The sequence below is a fragment of the Capricornis sumatraensis genome, chromosome 4 (assembly GCF_032405125.1).
Source record: "Capricornis sumatraensis isolate serow.1 chromosome 4, serow.2, whole genome shotgun sequence".
Taxonomy (NCBI): Eukaryota; Metazoa; Chordata; class Mammalia; order Artiodactyla; family Bovidae; genus Capricornis; species Capricornis sumatraensis.
Genome location: NC_091072.1, coordinates 115,977,928 through 115,995,919, shown reverse-complemented (window position 1 = coordinate 115,995,919; position 17,992 = coordinate 115,977,928). Strand labels below are relative to the sequence as shown.

At 45.2% G+C, this 17,992-nt stretch overlaps 1 protein-coding gene across 3 annotated transcripts in view; it reads left to right on the top strand.

Moving 5' to 3' along the window:
* Positions 1-17,992, top strand: part of LARGE1 (LARGE xylosyl- and glucuronyltransferase 1) — a 447,934-nt gene that overhangs the window by 124,167 nt on the left and 305,775 nt on the right. For all 3 annotated transcript variants that reach the window (XM_068970493.1, XM_068970492.1, XM_068970491.1), the window contains exon 3: positions 9,431-9,513. In XM_068970493.1, the coding sequence (XP_068826594.1) occupies positions 9,431-9,513 (83 nt within the window). The remainder of the gene's footprint in view (positions 1-9,430; positions 9,514-17,992) is intronic.

Below are 17,992 nucleotides of genomic sequence, written 5' to 3'. Positions count from 1 at the left end.
TACTTCATCTTCAGGCTCTTTCTATAATTACCCCACAGTGAAGGGGTTTGTCTGACATCTTTTCATATACCATGTCACCATTGGAAGATACTTGTACAGCCTTTGGATTCACATTTCATTTGCTTCATATGTTGTCTTTGAGGCTCCTTCAAGGACATAAATCTGCTAAAATATTTTCCCCTGAATGTCGCACCCTTGAACTAGGGGACCTTGTACTAGAAGGTACCTCCATATGAAGCCGCTTCAGTCACGTCCCAATCTCTGCCACTCCATGGACTACACACCGCCAGGCTCCTCTATCCATGGGATTTGCCAGGCAAGAACACTGGAGTGGGTTGCCATGTCCTCCTCCAGGGATCCTCCTGACTCAGGAACTGAACCCGGGTCTGGTGCATCTCCTGCATTGGCAGGCAGGTTCTTTATCACTAGCGCCACCTGGGAAGCCCACTGGAATGTACCTAGGAGGACTTTTTTCTCTAGTGATTTTCAGGGACCCAAGCTCTAAGTGTGGCCTTTCAGATGCCTCCCTTGAGTATATTATTTATTGCTTTGGGGCAACTTATTCCCAAAACTTAACAGTCTCCATGCCACATGCATTTTATTATCTCATAGTTTCTGAAAAGTGGGAATCTGGGAGCAGCTTAGCTGGGGGTTGTGGCTCTGGGTCTCCCCTGAGGTTGCAGTTCAAGCATCTGCTGGGGCTGCCTCAGCCGAAGGCTTGATCAGGGCTGGAGCATCTGTTTCCGAGCTGGCACACTGGCCTGGCTGGGGGCTTCTGAATCCCTCTTTTTATAAAGGAGTTACTGAGGACCAGAGAGCTTAAGTCACTTGTCCAAGACCACCCAGCTGGCCAAAGGAAGAGCTAGGGCCGCCGTCTGGCTCTTCTGGCGTCCAGGGCTTTACTTTTGTGCAGGAGAAGCCTGTGTCCCCTGTTCTGCCCCCTCTGCCTTTTCCTCACCCTGGAGGAGGCGTCAGTTCCAAGGCCGTGGGAGACTGGGGTAGCTGTGGGCGGAGCTCTGCCTCTCCTGGCTCTCTAGAAGGGACGGGGGTGGTCCTCCTCAGAGAAAGTCGGAAACGGATTCTGTGGACAGCCCTCCTCTCCCAACAGAATCACAGCTAACATCTGTGGAGTGTTTAACCAGAGACACCCTTCAGAGAGCTTTAGCTAGAGTGGTTCTTGAGGTGGGGTCCCTAGACCACCAGCATTAGCATCACCTGGATGTGGGGAATCCTCAGACTCCTACAGAACCTCCTGAATGAGAAACTTGTCGGGGGGGAGGGACCCCACACTCTGTGTTAACAAACCCTCCAGGGCTTCTGATGGATGTTAGAGTTTGAGGACCACTTATCCTTAACAACTCCTTGAGGGTAAGTAGAATCATGCCCCCCATTTTACAGATAAGGAAGTCAGAGCCAGGGGATGACACCCAGCTTCTCTTTGTGCTGCGTATGCAGTCAGTGATGTGAACAAGCATCAGTTCAGTCATGCACTTATGTGTCTGATCCCCTCAGTTATCCAGTGGGGCATCTATTTTTATCTCCATTTTACAGGTGAGTCAATGAGGTTCAGGGATATAAAGCAGCTGTTCCAAGATCACGCAGTGACTTGTGTTGACATTGCCGCTCAAACCAAGGTCTCTCTACCCTTGTTGGGTTTTCCCCACTAACTGGGGAAACGGCCTCTGCAGCCAGCTGTGTGCCTCTCCCCAGCTGCCGCGACAGCATCTATCCTCTGGGAGGTCTTGCCTCCCCACCCCGGTCCCCAGCAGCTGCAGTTCAGGATCTAGACCGAGCCTGACTTTCCCCCTCGCATCACATGCCAGCATTTAAATAGGTTTCGCTCTCACTCCCACTCCTAAAGGCTCCCAGGTAGCAGAGGCTTTCACTGCATTGTGCCCCCCAGGCAGAATGCCCTGAGGGGAGCACCTGAGCTTTTCAGTTCAGTTCAGTCGCTCAGTCATGTCCGACTCTTTGCAACGCCGTGAATTGCAGCATGCCAGGCCTCCCTGTCTAATACCAGCTCCCGGAGTTCACTCAGACTCATATCCATCAAGTCAGTGATGCCATCCAGCCATCTCATCCTCTGTCGTCCACTTTTCCTCCTGCTTCCAATCCCGCCCAGCATCAGCATCTTTTCCAATGAGTCAGCTCTTCACATGAGGTGGCCAAAGTACTGGAGTTTCAGCTTTAGCATCATTCCTTCCAAAGAAATCCCAGGTTTGATCTCCTTCAGAATGGACTGGTTGGATCTCCTTGCAGTCCAAGGGACTCTCAAGAGTCTTCTCCAACACCAAAGTTCAAAAGCATCAATTTTTCAGCACTCAGCTTTCTTCACAGTCCAATTCTCACATCTATACATGACCACTGGAGAAACCATAGCCTTGAGTAGACGGACCTTAGTCAGCAAAGTAATGTCTCTGCTTTTGAATATACTATCTAGGTTGGTCATAACTTTTCTTCCAAGGAGTAAGCGTCTTTTAATTTCATGGCTGCAATCACCATCTGCAGTGATTTTGGAGCCCCAAAAAATAAAGTCTGACACTGTTTCCACTGTTTCCCCATCTATTTCCCGTGAAGTGATGGGACCAGATGCCATGATCTTCGTTTCCTGAATGTTGAGCTTTAAGCCAACTCTTTCACTCTCCTCTTTCACTTTCATCAAGAGGCTTTTCAGTTCCTCTTCACTTTCTGCCATAAGGGTGGTGTCATCTGCATATCTGAGGTTATTGATATTTCTCCTGGCAATCTTGATTCCAGCTTGTGTTTCTTCCAGCCCAGCGTTTCTCATGATGTACTCTGCATAGAAGTTAAATAAGCAGGAGGACAATATATACCCTTGATGGACTCCTTTTCCTATTTGGAACCAATCTGTTGTTCCATGTCCAGTTCTAACTGTTGCTTGCTGACCTGCATATAGGTTTCTCAAGAGGCAGGTCAGATGGTCTGGTATTCCCATCTCTTTCAGAATTTTCCACAGTTTCTTCTGATCCACATAGTCAAAGGCTTTAGTATAGTCAATAAAGCAGAAATAGATGTTTTTCTGGAACTCTTTGCTTTTTCCATGATATGGCGGATATTGGCAATTTGATCTCTGGTTCCTCTGCCTTTTTGAAAACCATCTTGAACATCTGGAAGTTCACAGTTCACGTATTGCTGAAGCCTGGCTTGAAGAATTTTGAGCATTACTTTACTAGCGTGCGAGATGAGTGCAATTGTGTGGTAGTTTGAGCATTCTTTGGCATTGCCTTTCTTTGGGATTGGAATGAAAGCTGACCTTTTCTAGTCCTGTGGACACTGCTGAGTTTTCCAAATTTGCTGGCATATTGAGTGCAGCACTTTCACAGCATCATCTTTCAGGATTTGAAACAGCTCAACTGGAATTCCATCACCTCCACTAGCTTTGTTCGTAGTGATGCTTTCTAAGGCCCACTTGACTTCACATTCCAGGATATCTGGCTCTAGGTGAGTCATCACACCATCGTGATTATCTGGGTCGTGAAGATCTTTTTTATACAGTTCTTCTGTGTATTCTTGCCACCTCTTCATAATATCTTCTGCTTCTGTTAGGTCCATACCATTTCTGTCCTTTATCAAGCCCATCTTTGCATAAAATGTTCCCTCGGTATCTCTAATTTTCTTGAAGAGATCTCTAGTCTTTCCCATTCTGTTGTTTTCCTCTATTTCTCTGTATTGATTGAGGAGGAAGGCTTTCTTATCTCTTCTTGCTATTCTTTGGAACTCTTCATTCAGATGCTTATATCTTTCCTTTTCTCCTTTGCTTTTCACCTCTCTTCTTTTCAGAGCTATTTGTAAGGCCTCCCCAGACAGCCATTTTGCTTTTTTGCATTTCTTTTCCCTGGGGATGGTCTTGATCCCTGTCTCCTGTACAATGTCACAAACCTTCGTCCATAGTTCATCAGGCACTCTATCTATCAGATCTAGTCCCTTAAATCTATTTGTCACTTCCACTGTATAATCATAAGGGATTTTGATTTAGGTCATACCTGAATGGTCAAGTGGTTTTCCCTACTTTCTTCAATTTAAGTTTGAATTTGGCAATAAGGAGCTCATGATCTGAGCCACAGTCAGTTCCCGGTCTTGTTTTTGCTGACTGTATAGAGCTTCTCCATCTTTGGCTGCAAAGAATACAATCAGTCTGATTTCGGTGCTGAGCATCTGGTGATGTCCATGTGTAGAGTCTTGTCCTGTGTTGCTGGGAGAGACCTGAGCTTTCAGGTCTCTGCTAATGGTGTCAGTGGTGGAAGCGGAGCAAGCAGAGTGGTGTTTACTTCTGCCCAGGCCACGGCTTGCCTGCCGTCCCTTATTAGTTTGGTCTGAATTTCACTTGGGGCAGCATGCACGTATGAGCACACAGCCCTGTGGGGCTGTCTCCTGTTGGAGGGCAGTTCTCTCTCAGGTATGAGGAGGCTAATACGGCTGTGAATCCCTGCTGACTCTGGAGATTGGAGTGAGTGTTGCCCTAGTCTAGTAACTGTAGTGTTTTCTGCTGGAAGTTGATCCTGCATCCGCTTGGTCTCAGTGCTGCTGGCCGCTCTGGGGGGCAGGGACAGAGAGGCTGTGGACATGGGAGCATCTGCAGTCTCTGATAGGATTGTCTGGTTGATTGTATTTCTCCCTGTCCCTTGACCTGGGGAACAAAGGCCAATTGACCTTTCTATCCTTTGATGCCAGGACAGCGCCTGGCACATCAATCTCTCTAAAAGCACCTATGTCATGCCTGAATTCTTCCTGTAGGCCCCAACAGTGAAGGTCACTTACTTGACCTCAGTGGTATCAGGAACGAAGCCCAGTCCACAGCCCTGGCACTCTTACCTGTGTTTCCAGGTACAGCTTGCAGCATTGTATTGATGACTAAAGGGAGAAAGCAGGAAGCTTTCCTTATAAAAAATCTTGTGGTCTCTGTGTCTGAGAATTTTGTATAGTGCTTTAACATTTTTTTAAGTTAAAAAAAAATATTTTGGCCGCACTGCATGGCTTGTGGAATCTTCGTTCCCTAAGCAAGGACTGAACCCAGCCCTCAGCAGTAAAAACACTGAGTCGTAATCACTGGATCTCCAGGGAATGTCCCTTCCAATTTATACCTACAATTTATCCATTCTCAGGTTTGTTATTTGGATGTCCTTCTGCCTTGCTTTGCCTTAGGGATCAGTGATACATCTATGGATGCCCCAAAGTCATCAGAGGTCCCCTTCTAGCCCCCAGGATAAATGGGGTGCTGAGGAGTAGTTACCAGAATTAGTCAGGTCCTGGCAAGAAACAGGGGGCACACTCACAAAAGGTGGGGAGAGGATTTAACACAGGGCCAGAGGCATGGGCAGGGTTCTGGGGTACCAGTGAGGGTTGTAAAGTTCCCAGGAGGGAGTCACCACAACCCCTGGGCCTGCAGGGGCAGGAGGAGGACTTGTGGAACCAGAACTAGAGGTAAAAGAGGACGAGGGGCTTTGGACTCCCGCTGAGGTCTCCCATTGACCAAACTCAAGCAGAAACCAGAGGCAGGAGGAACACAGTTTGTTGTTATTGTTGTTGTTCAGTCCCTGAGTCATGTCTGACTCTTTTCCACCCCATGGGCCACAGCAAGCCAGGCTTCCCTGTCCTTCACTCTCTCCCGGACTTTGCTCAAACTCATGTCCATTGAGTTCGATGCCATCCAACCATCTCATCCTCTGTTGTCCCCTTCTTCCTTTGCCTTCGGTCTTTCCCAGCATCAGGATCTTTTCCAGTGAGTCAGCTCTTCCCATCAGGTGGCCAAAGTATTGTAGCATCAGCATCAGTCCTTCCAATGAATATTCAGGACTGATTTCCTGTAGAATCGACTGGTTAAATCTCCTTGCAGTCCAAGGGACTCTCAAGAGTCTTCTGCAACTCCACAGTTCAAAAACATCAATTCTTCAGCACTCAGCTTTATGATCCAACTCTCACATCAGTACGTGACTACTGGAAAAACCATAGTTTTGACTAGATGGACCTTTGTCGGCAAAGGGATGACTCTGCTTTTTGATACACTTTCTAGGTTCATCATAGCTTTCCTTCCAAGAAGCAAGTATCTTTTTATTTCATGGCTGCACTTACCATCTGCAGTGATTTTGGAGCTCAAGAAAATAAAATCTGTCACTGCTTCTACTTTTTCCACTTCTGTTCACCAGGAAGTGATGGGACCAGATTCCATGATCTTAGTTTTTTGAATGTTGAGTTTTAAGCCAGGTTTTTCACCCTCCTTTTTCACCCTCATCAAGAGTTCCTCTTAGCTTTCTGCCATAAGGGTGGTGTCACCTGCATATCTGAGGTTGTTGATCTTTCTCCTGGCAATCTTGATTCCAGGTTGTGCTTCATCTAGCCCAGCATTTTGCATGGTGTACTCTGCAGATAAGTTAAATAAGCAGGGTGACAAGAACCCAATTAATTCAGTCTAAAAAAGGTTCTCAGTGCACAAATCCCGTTGGAAAAGGGCAGTGAGTCCATGATCACACTATATTCAGACATTTTGGCCAATAAAGGCAAGTATCATGTCTACCAAGTATAGGGGAGGAATGGACAAGGGGTCACAGAATCTGATGCTAGACCCTTTCTCTGAGGGGAGGAACATCCAGGTATCTGGGACCACCTTTAAGCCACCACATTGAGAAACTTGAAACCTGGACTTCATAGCTTCAGAATGGAAAATTCTCTTAGTGAGGCCATGTATGCATCCCTGGTCCGTCAAGGAACCTTCGTCCCTGTCCCCAGACTGTCCCCGCTCCTGCCTCAAGCCTCGCCTCACTTCTGCCATTCTCTTCTGCACCCATAAAATTTGGGACCATCCCGAGCTCTTTCAGGTACGTGTTCGTGACACTCCAATTTTCTGCCTTCCTGGGTAGCAGGGCTCTGCGGTGGTGGCTGCAGATGATGAATTTATTCATGGTGGCAGGTGTACTGGATGAAACTAAAGAGATTGGGAAATTATGTAAAATGTTTGAGAATGTGTGCGCTTGTGCTTACATTTAATGGGCCCATTTTAAAAAGTCCCTGAACCCTGAAGCCAAGACAAAGTTTGATATCTCGGAGGCTGGGTATTTAAATATTTGCGATTCCAAAGAGCCTGATTCAGCGTGCATTTACCCATTCTTGTTCCCACCCTGGTTATACCTCCCAAGGGCAGGCATTTTCCTATTCATCTCCTCCACTATTCAAACAGTGACAGTTGCATCTGCCTTACAGACTTTGATTCTAAGTCTTTGGGAGATATTTTCCAGAGATAAGTGGGGCTGTCGTCATTTTACAGGTGGGGAAGTTGAGATGTGCAGAAATGAGATTGAAAAGGTGGCTTTGGTGTCCTGTGGGATCTGAGCCTCCCCTCACTGCCCCTCTCCTTCCTTAAAACAGGGTTTCCTAGAGACAGTGCTCTTGACCTTTTGCACATAGGGTGATTCTTTGGGGCCCACCCTGTGCATTGTAGAATGCAGAGCAGCATCTCTGCCTCCACCCGTAGACTGCCACTCCTTGCATCCCCAGGAGTGACAACCCAAAATGACTTCAGACATCGCCACATGTCGTAGGGGAGGCAAAGGGGAGTGGATTACCCCCTATTGAGAACCACTGCCTTCTAGTAGGGTAGTTAAGGTCTTGGATATCTGAGAGTGTGCGTTAATTGGTGTGAGACAGGGCTGGCACAGGGTACATTTTTGAGATCTTTTGGGTGTTTCTCATGCACCACCAGCAGAGTGAAGAATCTCTTATGCAGAATTAAAATGCCATCTCTCTCAGCCTGTTTCCTGATCTCTAATACTGAAACAATAACCCTGTACTTGTCTCATACAGCTTAAACCTGGCAATCTGTGTAAAGTGCTAAATACTGTACCCAGTATGTACTAATTTGCTCAATAAATATTAGCTCTTAGCATAGTGATTCTTCTCTTCTGTCTTCCCTCGTCTTCCTTCTTGGTCCCCCGTATAAGTGTGGAGCAGGGATCCTGCTGCCCTGACTGTGGGGCACTGGCTTGCGTATTGCCAGTGGGGGATGAACACATGGGGGCTGAACATTTCAGGGAGCCAAGGGCAGGGTAGATGGGTCAGGTAAGCAGGTAGGGCCTGGTACACAGGGCGAAGTAGGGGAGGGGGTCTTCATAAGCAGGAGGGACAGCTGCAGGGGTGAGAGGCTCTTAGAATCCTAGAGCTGTGGGTGAACTGATAATTTCTCAGAAGCGATGATTTGGAGGAAGCTGAGGTTCAGTACCTGGCACTGAGAGTGAGTGGCCAGGGTGGAGTGAAGGTCATTGGAATTGAAAAGGTCTTGCAAGTGCATCCTAGACTCTCAGTTGGTTTATCCTGGATATGGTTAACCTTTCCTTGGTGATGTCAGGAGACACGGGCTGACGTAGGTCTGGGGAAGCCTGTATGGAAGTGAGCAGGACGGCAGAACTGCCCTGCAGCTGGAAGTGGCTGGTGAGGAGAATGGGGAGCCTGGGAGCCATGCACTAGGAGGAAGGGCCACGCATGGTTCTGAAAACGAAGCGGTGCCTATCCAGACCCCTGCTTTGAATTTCAGTATTGGGTGCCCAGAGGAATATAGAACTTGCAGGCAGCAGAGGGCAGCCAAGCCTGCAGGGTAGCCCTGCCTGGTAGCCTGGAACTCTCACTTGAAGAGATGTGCCATCTTCATCACCTGTAATTCATTCACGGCACACCAAGATGGCAAATCACCCCTGTTTCGGAAGCTCAGCTCTCGAGGGGCTTTCTCCTGTGATCAGACCTCGGTGTGCTGCATCTCTGTACTTGACATAGTTCCCTTCCGTGACATCCCACATGATGTGCGTCCTGACCGTCATGTTACAGTGAGTCCCCTGATGCTGAAGCTTTCCTGGGTCACCCGCAGTTAACGGGCATGCCAGGGCCCATGCTTTGGTGAGATGATCCATCCATGTCCTGTTGATTCTGCCAGCCTTCAGTTCCCTGAATGGTATCCCAGCTGGGCCCTTCGGTATTTCTTGGTTCCCTTTGTCCTGTTATCAGATTGCCCGTGACCTGCGATGTCCTGTGAGAACATTTCCTGAACTCTCAGCCACCACGTCTCCAACTGAGATCCCCGGTTGTCAGTTCATACATTCAGGCGTATTTCTTTCTCCTCTCTTGTTACCGATTGTCATTGTCTCCAGGCTTGGGGGCACAGGATGCACTGTTTGCCTATTCAAGCCAATTGCCATTTCTCTCGTCCCCAAAATGTAATTGAAAAGAGCCTTAATGGTTTCTAAATGATGATAGCTCCATAAAGCGATTAAAAAGGCCTTAATAAAACTGTCTGGAGTTATTCTTCACAGCTGCCGCCAATGTTCCTTGTGTCCCGACCATCCCAGCAAGAAATAGGGCACTTTCTCATGCTGTCAGAAGCGCCAGGAAGATCCTTCTCCTCCTGATTGCTCCTCTGCTCTCTTCCCAGACAATCCACGTCGCTATCGTCTGTGCCGGATACAACGCCAGCCGGGACGTAGTCACCTTGGTGAAGTCTGTCCTGTTTCACAGGTAAGCGCGCGGTTGTCCTCTGCAGGTTCCTGTGTAGCCACCGGCCCGCGCCTTTCCTCCAAAAAGGGTTAAAGCAAAGCAACATTTCTCATCCATCATCTAAGCTGCCATGAAAATGTAATTATTGTCTGAAGCCCCGGGGAGATTATTGTGTTAATAATGTTTAACAGCAGGGTTGAGTTTGCCCTCTCGCAATGTTGAGAATCGTAGCTCTGAGACCTCAAGGGACCTTCAAGGACGCTCTGAATTTGTTACTTCAATTTCTTCATTGGTTTCCTCCGGTTGACAGTCATCAGACCTCTGTTTACACATCCGTGTTGACAGGTTGTGTTGTGGACTGAATTGTGATCCCTTAAAATGTATCCTTGGGAATCCTAAACCCCAGGAACTCAAACTGAATTTGAAGTTAGGGTCTTTGAAGAGGTAATTCAATTAAAATGAGGTCATATGGGTAGACCCTCATCCAGTGGGACTGGGGTCCTTATAAGAAGAGGAGACAGGATGGAGGCGCAGTCATTTGCAAGCCAAGGAGAGAAACCTTAGAAGAAACCAACCCTGCTGACACTTCAACTTTGAATTTCTAGCCTTCAGAACTAGAGAAAATAAATTCCTGTTACTTAAGGCACGCAGCATGTGGCATTTTGTTGGGGCAGCTCTAGCAAATTTATACAGATGCTTACTCTATGCCAATCTGGCCCACCCCACCTCCAGGTGTCTCTGACCCTTAGACAGTCCTGCTTCATGCCAAGCTGAACTTTTCCAATCTGTGGATTGTGTGATGATGATCTCTGGCACTAGTATATCACCATGGAGACAGTCCTACGAAAGATGGATTCGTCTTCCACCTGGATGTGACCATCCTCTCCCGAGTCACCTCTCCTCCAAGTTAAACACCTGCCGTTTACTTTTCCTTTTTCATGGGACTTTTCTTCTGTCCCTTCACTGTTTTGATGTATATCTAATTCTATTCAGAGTATATCCAGAATTGGGTCTACAACTCCAGCTAAGGTCCTTGGTTCTGCCTTTACCTTCTTACCAAGGATTTGGATGAAGCTTATCCACAGCTACAGCCACCAGTGTGGAAATGTATCAGATAGCCATGGCAGGATCCAGAAGGATCTTAGCAGTAGGAACAGGCATGAAAAGCTCCCAGAGTTTAACTGAACAGAGATCAAGGTTTTACACCCACATCTAACTGTCAAGAGCATAAACAGAGTTGGGAAAGATGGTGGACATCCAAGACCTACCCACCCTGCAGGAAACTGGGGTTCATCTTGTGTCTGCCTTCTCTTGCAGTCCCCCAGCCAGCCTGTCCATTACCGATGCCTCCAGCTTCTCCCTCCTAAATGATTTTCAGTTCCACCTCTTCCTGTTCATCCCCACTGTGACTGGCATAGTTCCTGTCCCCATGGACTCTCACCTGTCTTTTCTGTCTCCCTGACCCATCCTCTGTGTTGCCAGAATGATGTTTCAGAGATGCTAATGTGATTTCCTACAACTGTTCAGTAGCTTCTCCTTGTCCAGGATAGAGAATTGAAGCTTTTTGCCGTGGCGCAGGGAGCATCCAGGATCTGATGTCATTCTCAGCAGTGTTCCCATGCTGCTCCTCACTGTCTCGAGCAGCACTCGCCTGCTGGCAGCTCCACACCCTGTCTGAGGTGCACCCTGCCTCTTGTTTCCTCTTACTGCTTTACCGTGCCTTTCTCCCATCCTCCTCCACTCCAAGCTGGCAAACTCCATCATTTTTTTTTCCTGACTTTTTTTTTCTTTTTTTGGAGTATAATTGCTTCACAATGTTATGTTGGTTTCTGCTATACAATGAAGTGGACCAACTGCATGTATACATATATCCCCTCCTTCCTGGACCTCCCTCCCAACCCCCCATCCCACCCCCAGGTCATCACAGAGCACCAAGCTGAGCTTCCTTGCTGTATAGCAGCTTCCCACTAGCTGTCTCATTTACACATGGTAGTGTATATATGTCCCTCCCAGTTCATCCCATGCTCCCCATCCCCGACCATGCCCCGTGTCCACATCTGCACCTCTGTTCCTGCCCTGGAACTAGGTTCATCTGTACGATTCTTCTAGATTCCACATACATGCATTAATATACGATATTTGTTTTTCTCTGACTTATTTCACTCTATATGACAGACCCTAGGTCCATTCCCATCTCTACAAATGACACAGTTCCATTCCTTTTTCTGGCTGAGTAACACCCCATTGCATATATGTATCGTGTCGTCTCTATCCATTCGCCTGTCCGTGGACACTTAGGTTGTTTCCATGTCCTGGCTACTGTAAATAGTGCTGCAGTGAACAAAGGGGCATGTGTATTTTTTTGAACTATGGTTTTCTCAGGGTATGTGCCTAGTAACTGGAAGCCGACCTGTACCTCTCAGCCTGGGTCAGGGCTCCCCTTCTACCAGCCCATAAAGTCCTATGTATTCATTATTATCTTTATTACATTATATTTTCTGTATCTATACATGTTGTATCTTCTAGCAGAATCTGGGCCTTCTGGAGATAAGACACCATGCCTTGATTTTCCTGTTTTCCCAGTATCTCAGCAAAGTACTATTTATATGCTCCATAAATGTTTCCTTGTTTAATAACTAAACCTAGGAGACTATTGAGAGTCCCTTGGACTGCAAGGAGATCCAACCAGTCTGTCCGAAAGGAGATCAGTCATGGGTGTTCATTGGAAGGACTGATGTTGAAGCTGAAACTCCAGTACTTTGGCCACCTGATGAGAAGAGCTGACTCATTGGAAAAGACCCTGATGCTGGGAGAGAGTGAGGGCAGGAGGAGAAGGGCACGACAGAGGATGAGATGGTTGGATGGCATCACCGACTTAATGGACATAGGTTTGGGTAGACTCCAGCAGTTGATGATGGACAGGGAGGCCTGGTGTGCTGCGGTTCATGGGGTTGCAAAGAGTCAGACACAACTGAGCAACTGAACTGAACTGAGGAGCCTGCATTAATAAATAACCTAAAGACATATTTATTCAACCAGTTACTTATTAACCCAGACTTAATTTTATTTCACTTCACATTCAGGCCACTATACAGCTCAGTGATTTTCAGCAGGCCATTTCACTCTTTAGACTGGAGGTTTTTTTAATCAGTTAGCTTATATCAGTTAGTTAGGAATCAGTTCACCCCAAAACTTACGTGGTAAAAGACAGCATTTATTTCCTAGCTCGGCTATTTGTACTGATCTCACCTGGCTGGTTCTTGATGGGCTGCCCTGTTCCTGCAGTCAGCTGGCAGGTTAACAAAACATCGGGTTGGCTGCCCTCCTGGAGCAGGGAAGGGAGGTGGGAGCTACTGGCGAATACGTTACAGGGTCAGTTACCACTGGGGGACTTGGGTCCTCCTGGTAGCTCTGTCCAGTTGCCACTGTGCTTTCAGCTGTACATCCGAGGAGGAAATGGGAATGTGGAATGAAGAAGAGCCTTTTCCCACAATCCTGGTTTCTGTGCAGTTTTGGGGACTCGTGGTTCTGCAGCCTTGATCTGCCGCTTGAAACCAGCCATCATGTAGGCTAAGCATTGAATTAGATGAGTGGTTCTCAGCCTTTATGTATTGGGGTGGCCAAAAAGTTCATTTGGGTTTTTTAACTTTTTGGCCAACTCAATATTTATTCCTTGTCTGCACTAAAGAACTCAGGTCCCTTCCTGGTTGGGAGGAAAAAAAGAAAAAAACACTCTTTAAAGAAGAGTATTTGCATGTTTGGGCTTCCCAGGTGGTACAGTGGTAAAGAATTCACCTGCCAATACAGGAGCCACAAGGGATGTGGGTTCAGTCCCTCAGTCAGGAAGATCCCCTGGAGGAGGGAATGGCTACCTGCTCCAGTATTCTTGGCTGGAAAATTCCATGGATAGAGGAGCCTGGCGGGCTTCAGCCCACAGGGTCGCAAAGAGTTGGACACTACTGAGCACAGCAGACATACATCATGTGATTACAGGTAGTTATGCTCTTTCTCAATTGTGGCACATTTTAAGATCATAAAAAGTTCTTATGGTAGTATTGGGTGTAAGTACTCTTGCAGCTACAATAATGTATATGTACAAACCTAAGTAATTCCAGTAGTTGTTGAAATTGTGAGACTCCTATTGAGTATAAACTCTTCCTCCTACAGGAGCTGCCGCACAAAGATGTTCAATTTAGAAAGAGCAGTGGTTTCATTATCAGCTGCCTATGGCAGGCCGTACTTTCATGGAGGCATGGAGATCTGAGAAGAAAGCAAATTCTCAGCATGTGATATGAAAATTCTGCACCCCACATCAGGGCTTGCTTGATCTCCTTGAACTGAGCAGCCAATTAAGTCCCTTGGGATTCTACAGATAAGAATGATTCTGTGAATTGATATGCTGGTCATAATGATTTGAGATATCAAGACAAAAGGACTTTTGAAAGACATTCCATTCAGGAAGGCCAGCTATAAATAGCTTCATTCCTTCCAAAGCATGTTATGAGGATTAACTAATACATGATTATAAAATACTTTGACAAATGGAGTACCTTCCTAATGTTAATAATATAATAATAGTGGTGCCGGATGCTTCTTTTGGCTTTCACTGTTAATTACAGTAATTAGATTCATTTTCCGGACAAGATTTTTAGCAAAATTTCATTTAAGGTTTGCTTTGTTACATCAAATCAATTTTTCTGCAGCATGCCTAATGATAGTGGACACACTACATTTTAAAAGATAGGAAAGGAGTGCTATCTGCACAGTTCTTTTTTTTTTATTCTTTTTAATATTTATTTGGATGCATCAGGTCTTTGTTGTGGCATATGGGATCCTTAGTTGTGGCGCACAGGCTTAGTGGTTGCAGCCTGCGGTCTTAGTTGCCCTGCAGCATGTGGGATCTCGTTCCCCGACCAGGGATTGAACCCATATCCCCTGCATTGGAAGGCAGATTTTTAACCACTGGACAGACCACTAGGGAAGTTCCTGTGAGCATTCTTATATACTGATGCTGGCATTAAGAATTGCTATAACCTTTTAGAAGTTCATAGTATTATTGCCCAAGATGTTTACCCTATATGACTACATTAAGGGATTCTGCCTTAAAGGGATAATCCTAACATCAGGGGAAAATTTTTTGTGAAATATTGCTTATAATCCTAAAAATTCTATTAATACTTAAACAATAAGTCTAAATAATGGAATATCCCTCTTATAGTAAACCATATTCTTAATTGGTTATAAAAAGTATGTTATAACATGGCTAAGTGATAGTTTATGATATGAAGTAAGTGACAGGACAGTTCAAAAACTCACACTTATCATCGTTCCACTATGTAAATGCACACATGTGTGTCATGCATACACACACACATCTACATGGTTGACATACAGCAAGTGAAAGAGTAGCAAAAAATACATGAAAAATGGAATTTTTGTATGTTCAGAATGGAAAAAATACAAATGACCTTGGTTTTGTTTTCTCTTTACATACATTTTTGGTCATCTCATTTTGCAACCTTTGTAATGAAGGAAGAAAGTGGATGAGAAAAAATAAAGGCAAGGTATATGTGAGCAGAGGTTTACCTCATTGAAAATAAGACAGTATTGTGTCTTTGTCACTTGGATGGGATACTATTTAAAGAAAAATTGGAGGAATACCTGTACTTCCAATCCTAATTGCAAATAAACTGGGAGACATAGCTATTCTGTAAGGAAACTGAGCTTTTAGTGAGCAGAGAAAAAATTCTTACTTAGTCACTAAGTGCTTACCTCCTGGTCAGAAAGGTGGCCCAGCTTGTAAAAAGTTAATATTTGTTTGCTAGGAAGATCTACTTACTCGCTCAGTCCATCACCCTGTTGGCAGGAGGAGACTGGGTGGTTTGCCTTGCTTTTCATATCAAGCAACTTTTTTGTGTGTTTTTAAATCTGTACCCCTCAAGAGCAGAAAGGATAAAACAACATCTTCATGATCAGTATTTGCCTCTAATTGTCTTATTGCTTATTCAGGCTTACACTTGTTGTAGAAGCTGTTTCCAGATTCTGCAGGGAGGAACCTAGGATTGAATAAAACAAAGAACTAGAAGTAGGTTCTGATTCTGATCTTTCTATCTGTGAGCTGCTGACCCAGGGAGGTCACTCTCCTTGGAGCTTTGTTTTGTTCCCCAGTCTCTCATAGAGCCCTGTTGTGAATATCCAAAGAGGTAGTCAATGTGAAATGCTTCTGTATTTTATTTATTTAACAAATAGAAGGGTAGTTCTCACTCTGTGTTACGCTATGTTCTGAGTGTTTTTCAGATACCAACTCACTGAATGTTCTTCTAATTCCATGAGGGAGTCTACTGGTATACCCATTTTACAGATGATGAAACTGAGGATCCACATATGAAGTCATAACTCAGGGTCACAGGGAGGAAGGGCGGGGCTGGGTTTGGACCCAGACAGTCTAGCTTCAGAGTCCGAACTCTCGAAAAGTTACTGTTTTGAGTATGATTTTCTTATTTTCACTCATCATTTTGGGTGACCATGTAGACATTGTTACTATTCCTGTGATCCATTTCCATCTTTATCCCCCACCCAGGTTATGTATTTTTGAAGTATTAAGTATAAATAGTGGGGTTTCTTTTTTGGCTGCCCCATGAAGCACTTAGGATCTTAGTTCCCCAGCCAGGGATCAAACTTGCATACCATCCATTGGAATGTGGAGTCAATTGCTAGGCCACTGGGGAAGTCCCTGGACTGAACATCAGTGTTCTAGTAAGACTTAAGAAAATGCATGGGGAAGTGAAAAGAAAATCTTCACGAGACAATAGATACATTAATTAGCTTGACTGCAATGATGATTTCACAATGTAGACATATATAAAAATATCACCTTAAATGTTTCATAGTATTTAATGTACTTTGGAAACACAAAGTATATAATACACTTTAAATACACAAATTGTTATTTGTCAGTTATACCTCAGTGAAGTTCGGGGCAAGAAAATAGCAAGGCCGTGGAAGATCTTTGAACAGGTGAAAGATGTGTGCTATGTAGTCATGCATGTAAAACCAAAAAGAATTAGTTGCTATAGTTTATAGGTCCCAAGGATAGGTCATTATATTTGACTTTCATCCCAGCCATGTACAGGTGCATACCCACAAATGGATGAGGAAACCGACGCTCAGAGGCTAAATCCTGTGTTCAAGGTCACAGGTAAATAAGTGATGCTCCTGAGGTTCTACCCTTGGCTCTGGCCAGCCGTGGAGTCCATGCTGCTTTTACTACACCATGAGGTCTTTGATTTGCTCTGTTCTTCTCCGCTGGCGAGCTCTTCTGACATGATGCTGAGGTGTCCTCGATTCTCCCCACATGATCAAGGCCACTTGTCCTCCCCCACACCAAGAGCTCACACCAAAAAACCCTCATTTGGGCTTCTGTGTTTTCCTGCAGTGAGTTCCATTAAATCTCTCAGTGTAACAGATTCACTGAGCATTTGAGTTGCTGTCACAGGCTCTTTCTTTTTCTAAAATTGCAATTCCATTGTAAACTTAATAATTAAGGATTATTCAACTCAGCTGTCCTTGTATATTTTAATAAAAAAACAGACCTTGGGTTGCCTTATAGGGACTGTGACACATTCCTGACAGAAATAAGAAAGGAAAAGCAGGGCGAAAGCTAAGGTTTAATCATCTTTGCCTCTTTGTATTACCATATTTATTGCATCCCAGCCTGGAACAGGGGAGCAGTTAAGGAAACCAGAGGCAGCAGGAGCATTGCTCATTATGAGCAAAATCTGCAGGCTCTGCTGAAGACGAAGCATGCACTTGCTTCCTTCTTTGTTAGGAAAGCGTGATCTGGTCTGAATTAGAAGAGACCTAATGTCTGGGTTGCTCGACCCCAATCAAGCTATGTGGGACCCATTGTATTTGAAGATGTGTACTCAAGCTGGCCCATTCAGGTAGAAGCCTTTTCCCATGGGCTTAAAGCATAGCTCCCAGAATGCATATGTAACTGGTGGACTGATATTAAAGGCTATTTTAGTTGTTTAATAGACACTGAATCATATATTACGAAAATCATTCCTTTTGTGATTCTTCTGAATGAGTTCTTATTATCTTCAGTTGATGAAACTCATTTTGGCATAAATATGTTCTTAACATCTGTCTAACTCTTGCTAATCTCCCTCCAAACAACAGAGAATAGGATGGAGGTTCCTCACCTTTGGCTGGTTTGGGGATTTGCAGACCTCTAGCATTAAAACGATTTTACCATCCTGAGTTAGGAACCAAATGCAAAATCAGCCTTGGGGATTACACATTGGGAATGAAATATCACCTGTATTGCTGTTCATCCTGAATTGTGGAATGTTATTTGAATTGAGGGCACTTTTTTGTCCTCATGAGTTGGGGTTACTTATAGTCTGAGCCAACCTGGACAATTGCTGGCTTTTCCTACCTAGGCAGATCATTTCTTGTACAACACAGCTTCTAAGACAGCTGAGTAGACCAGACCTCA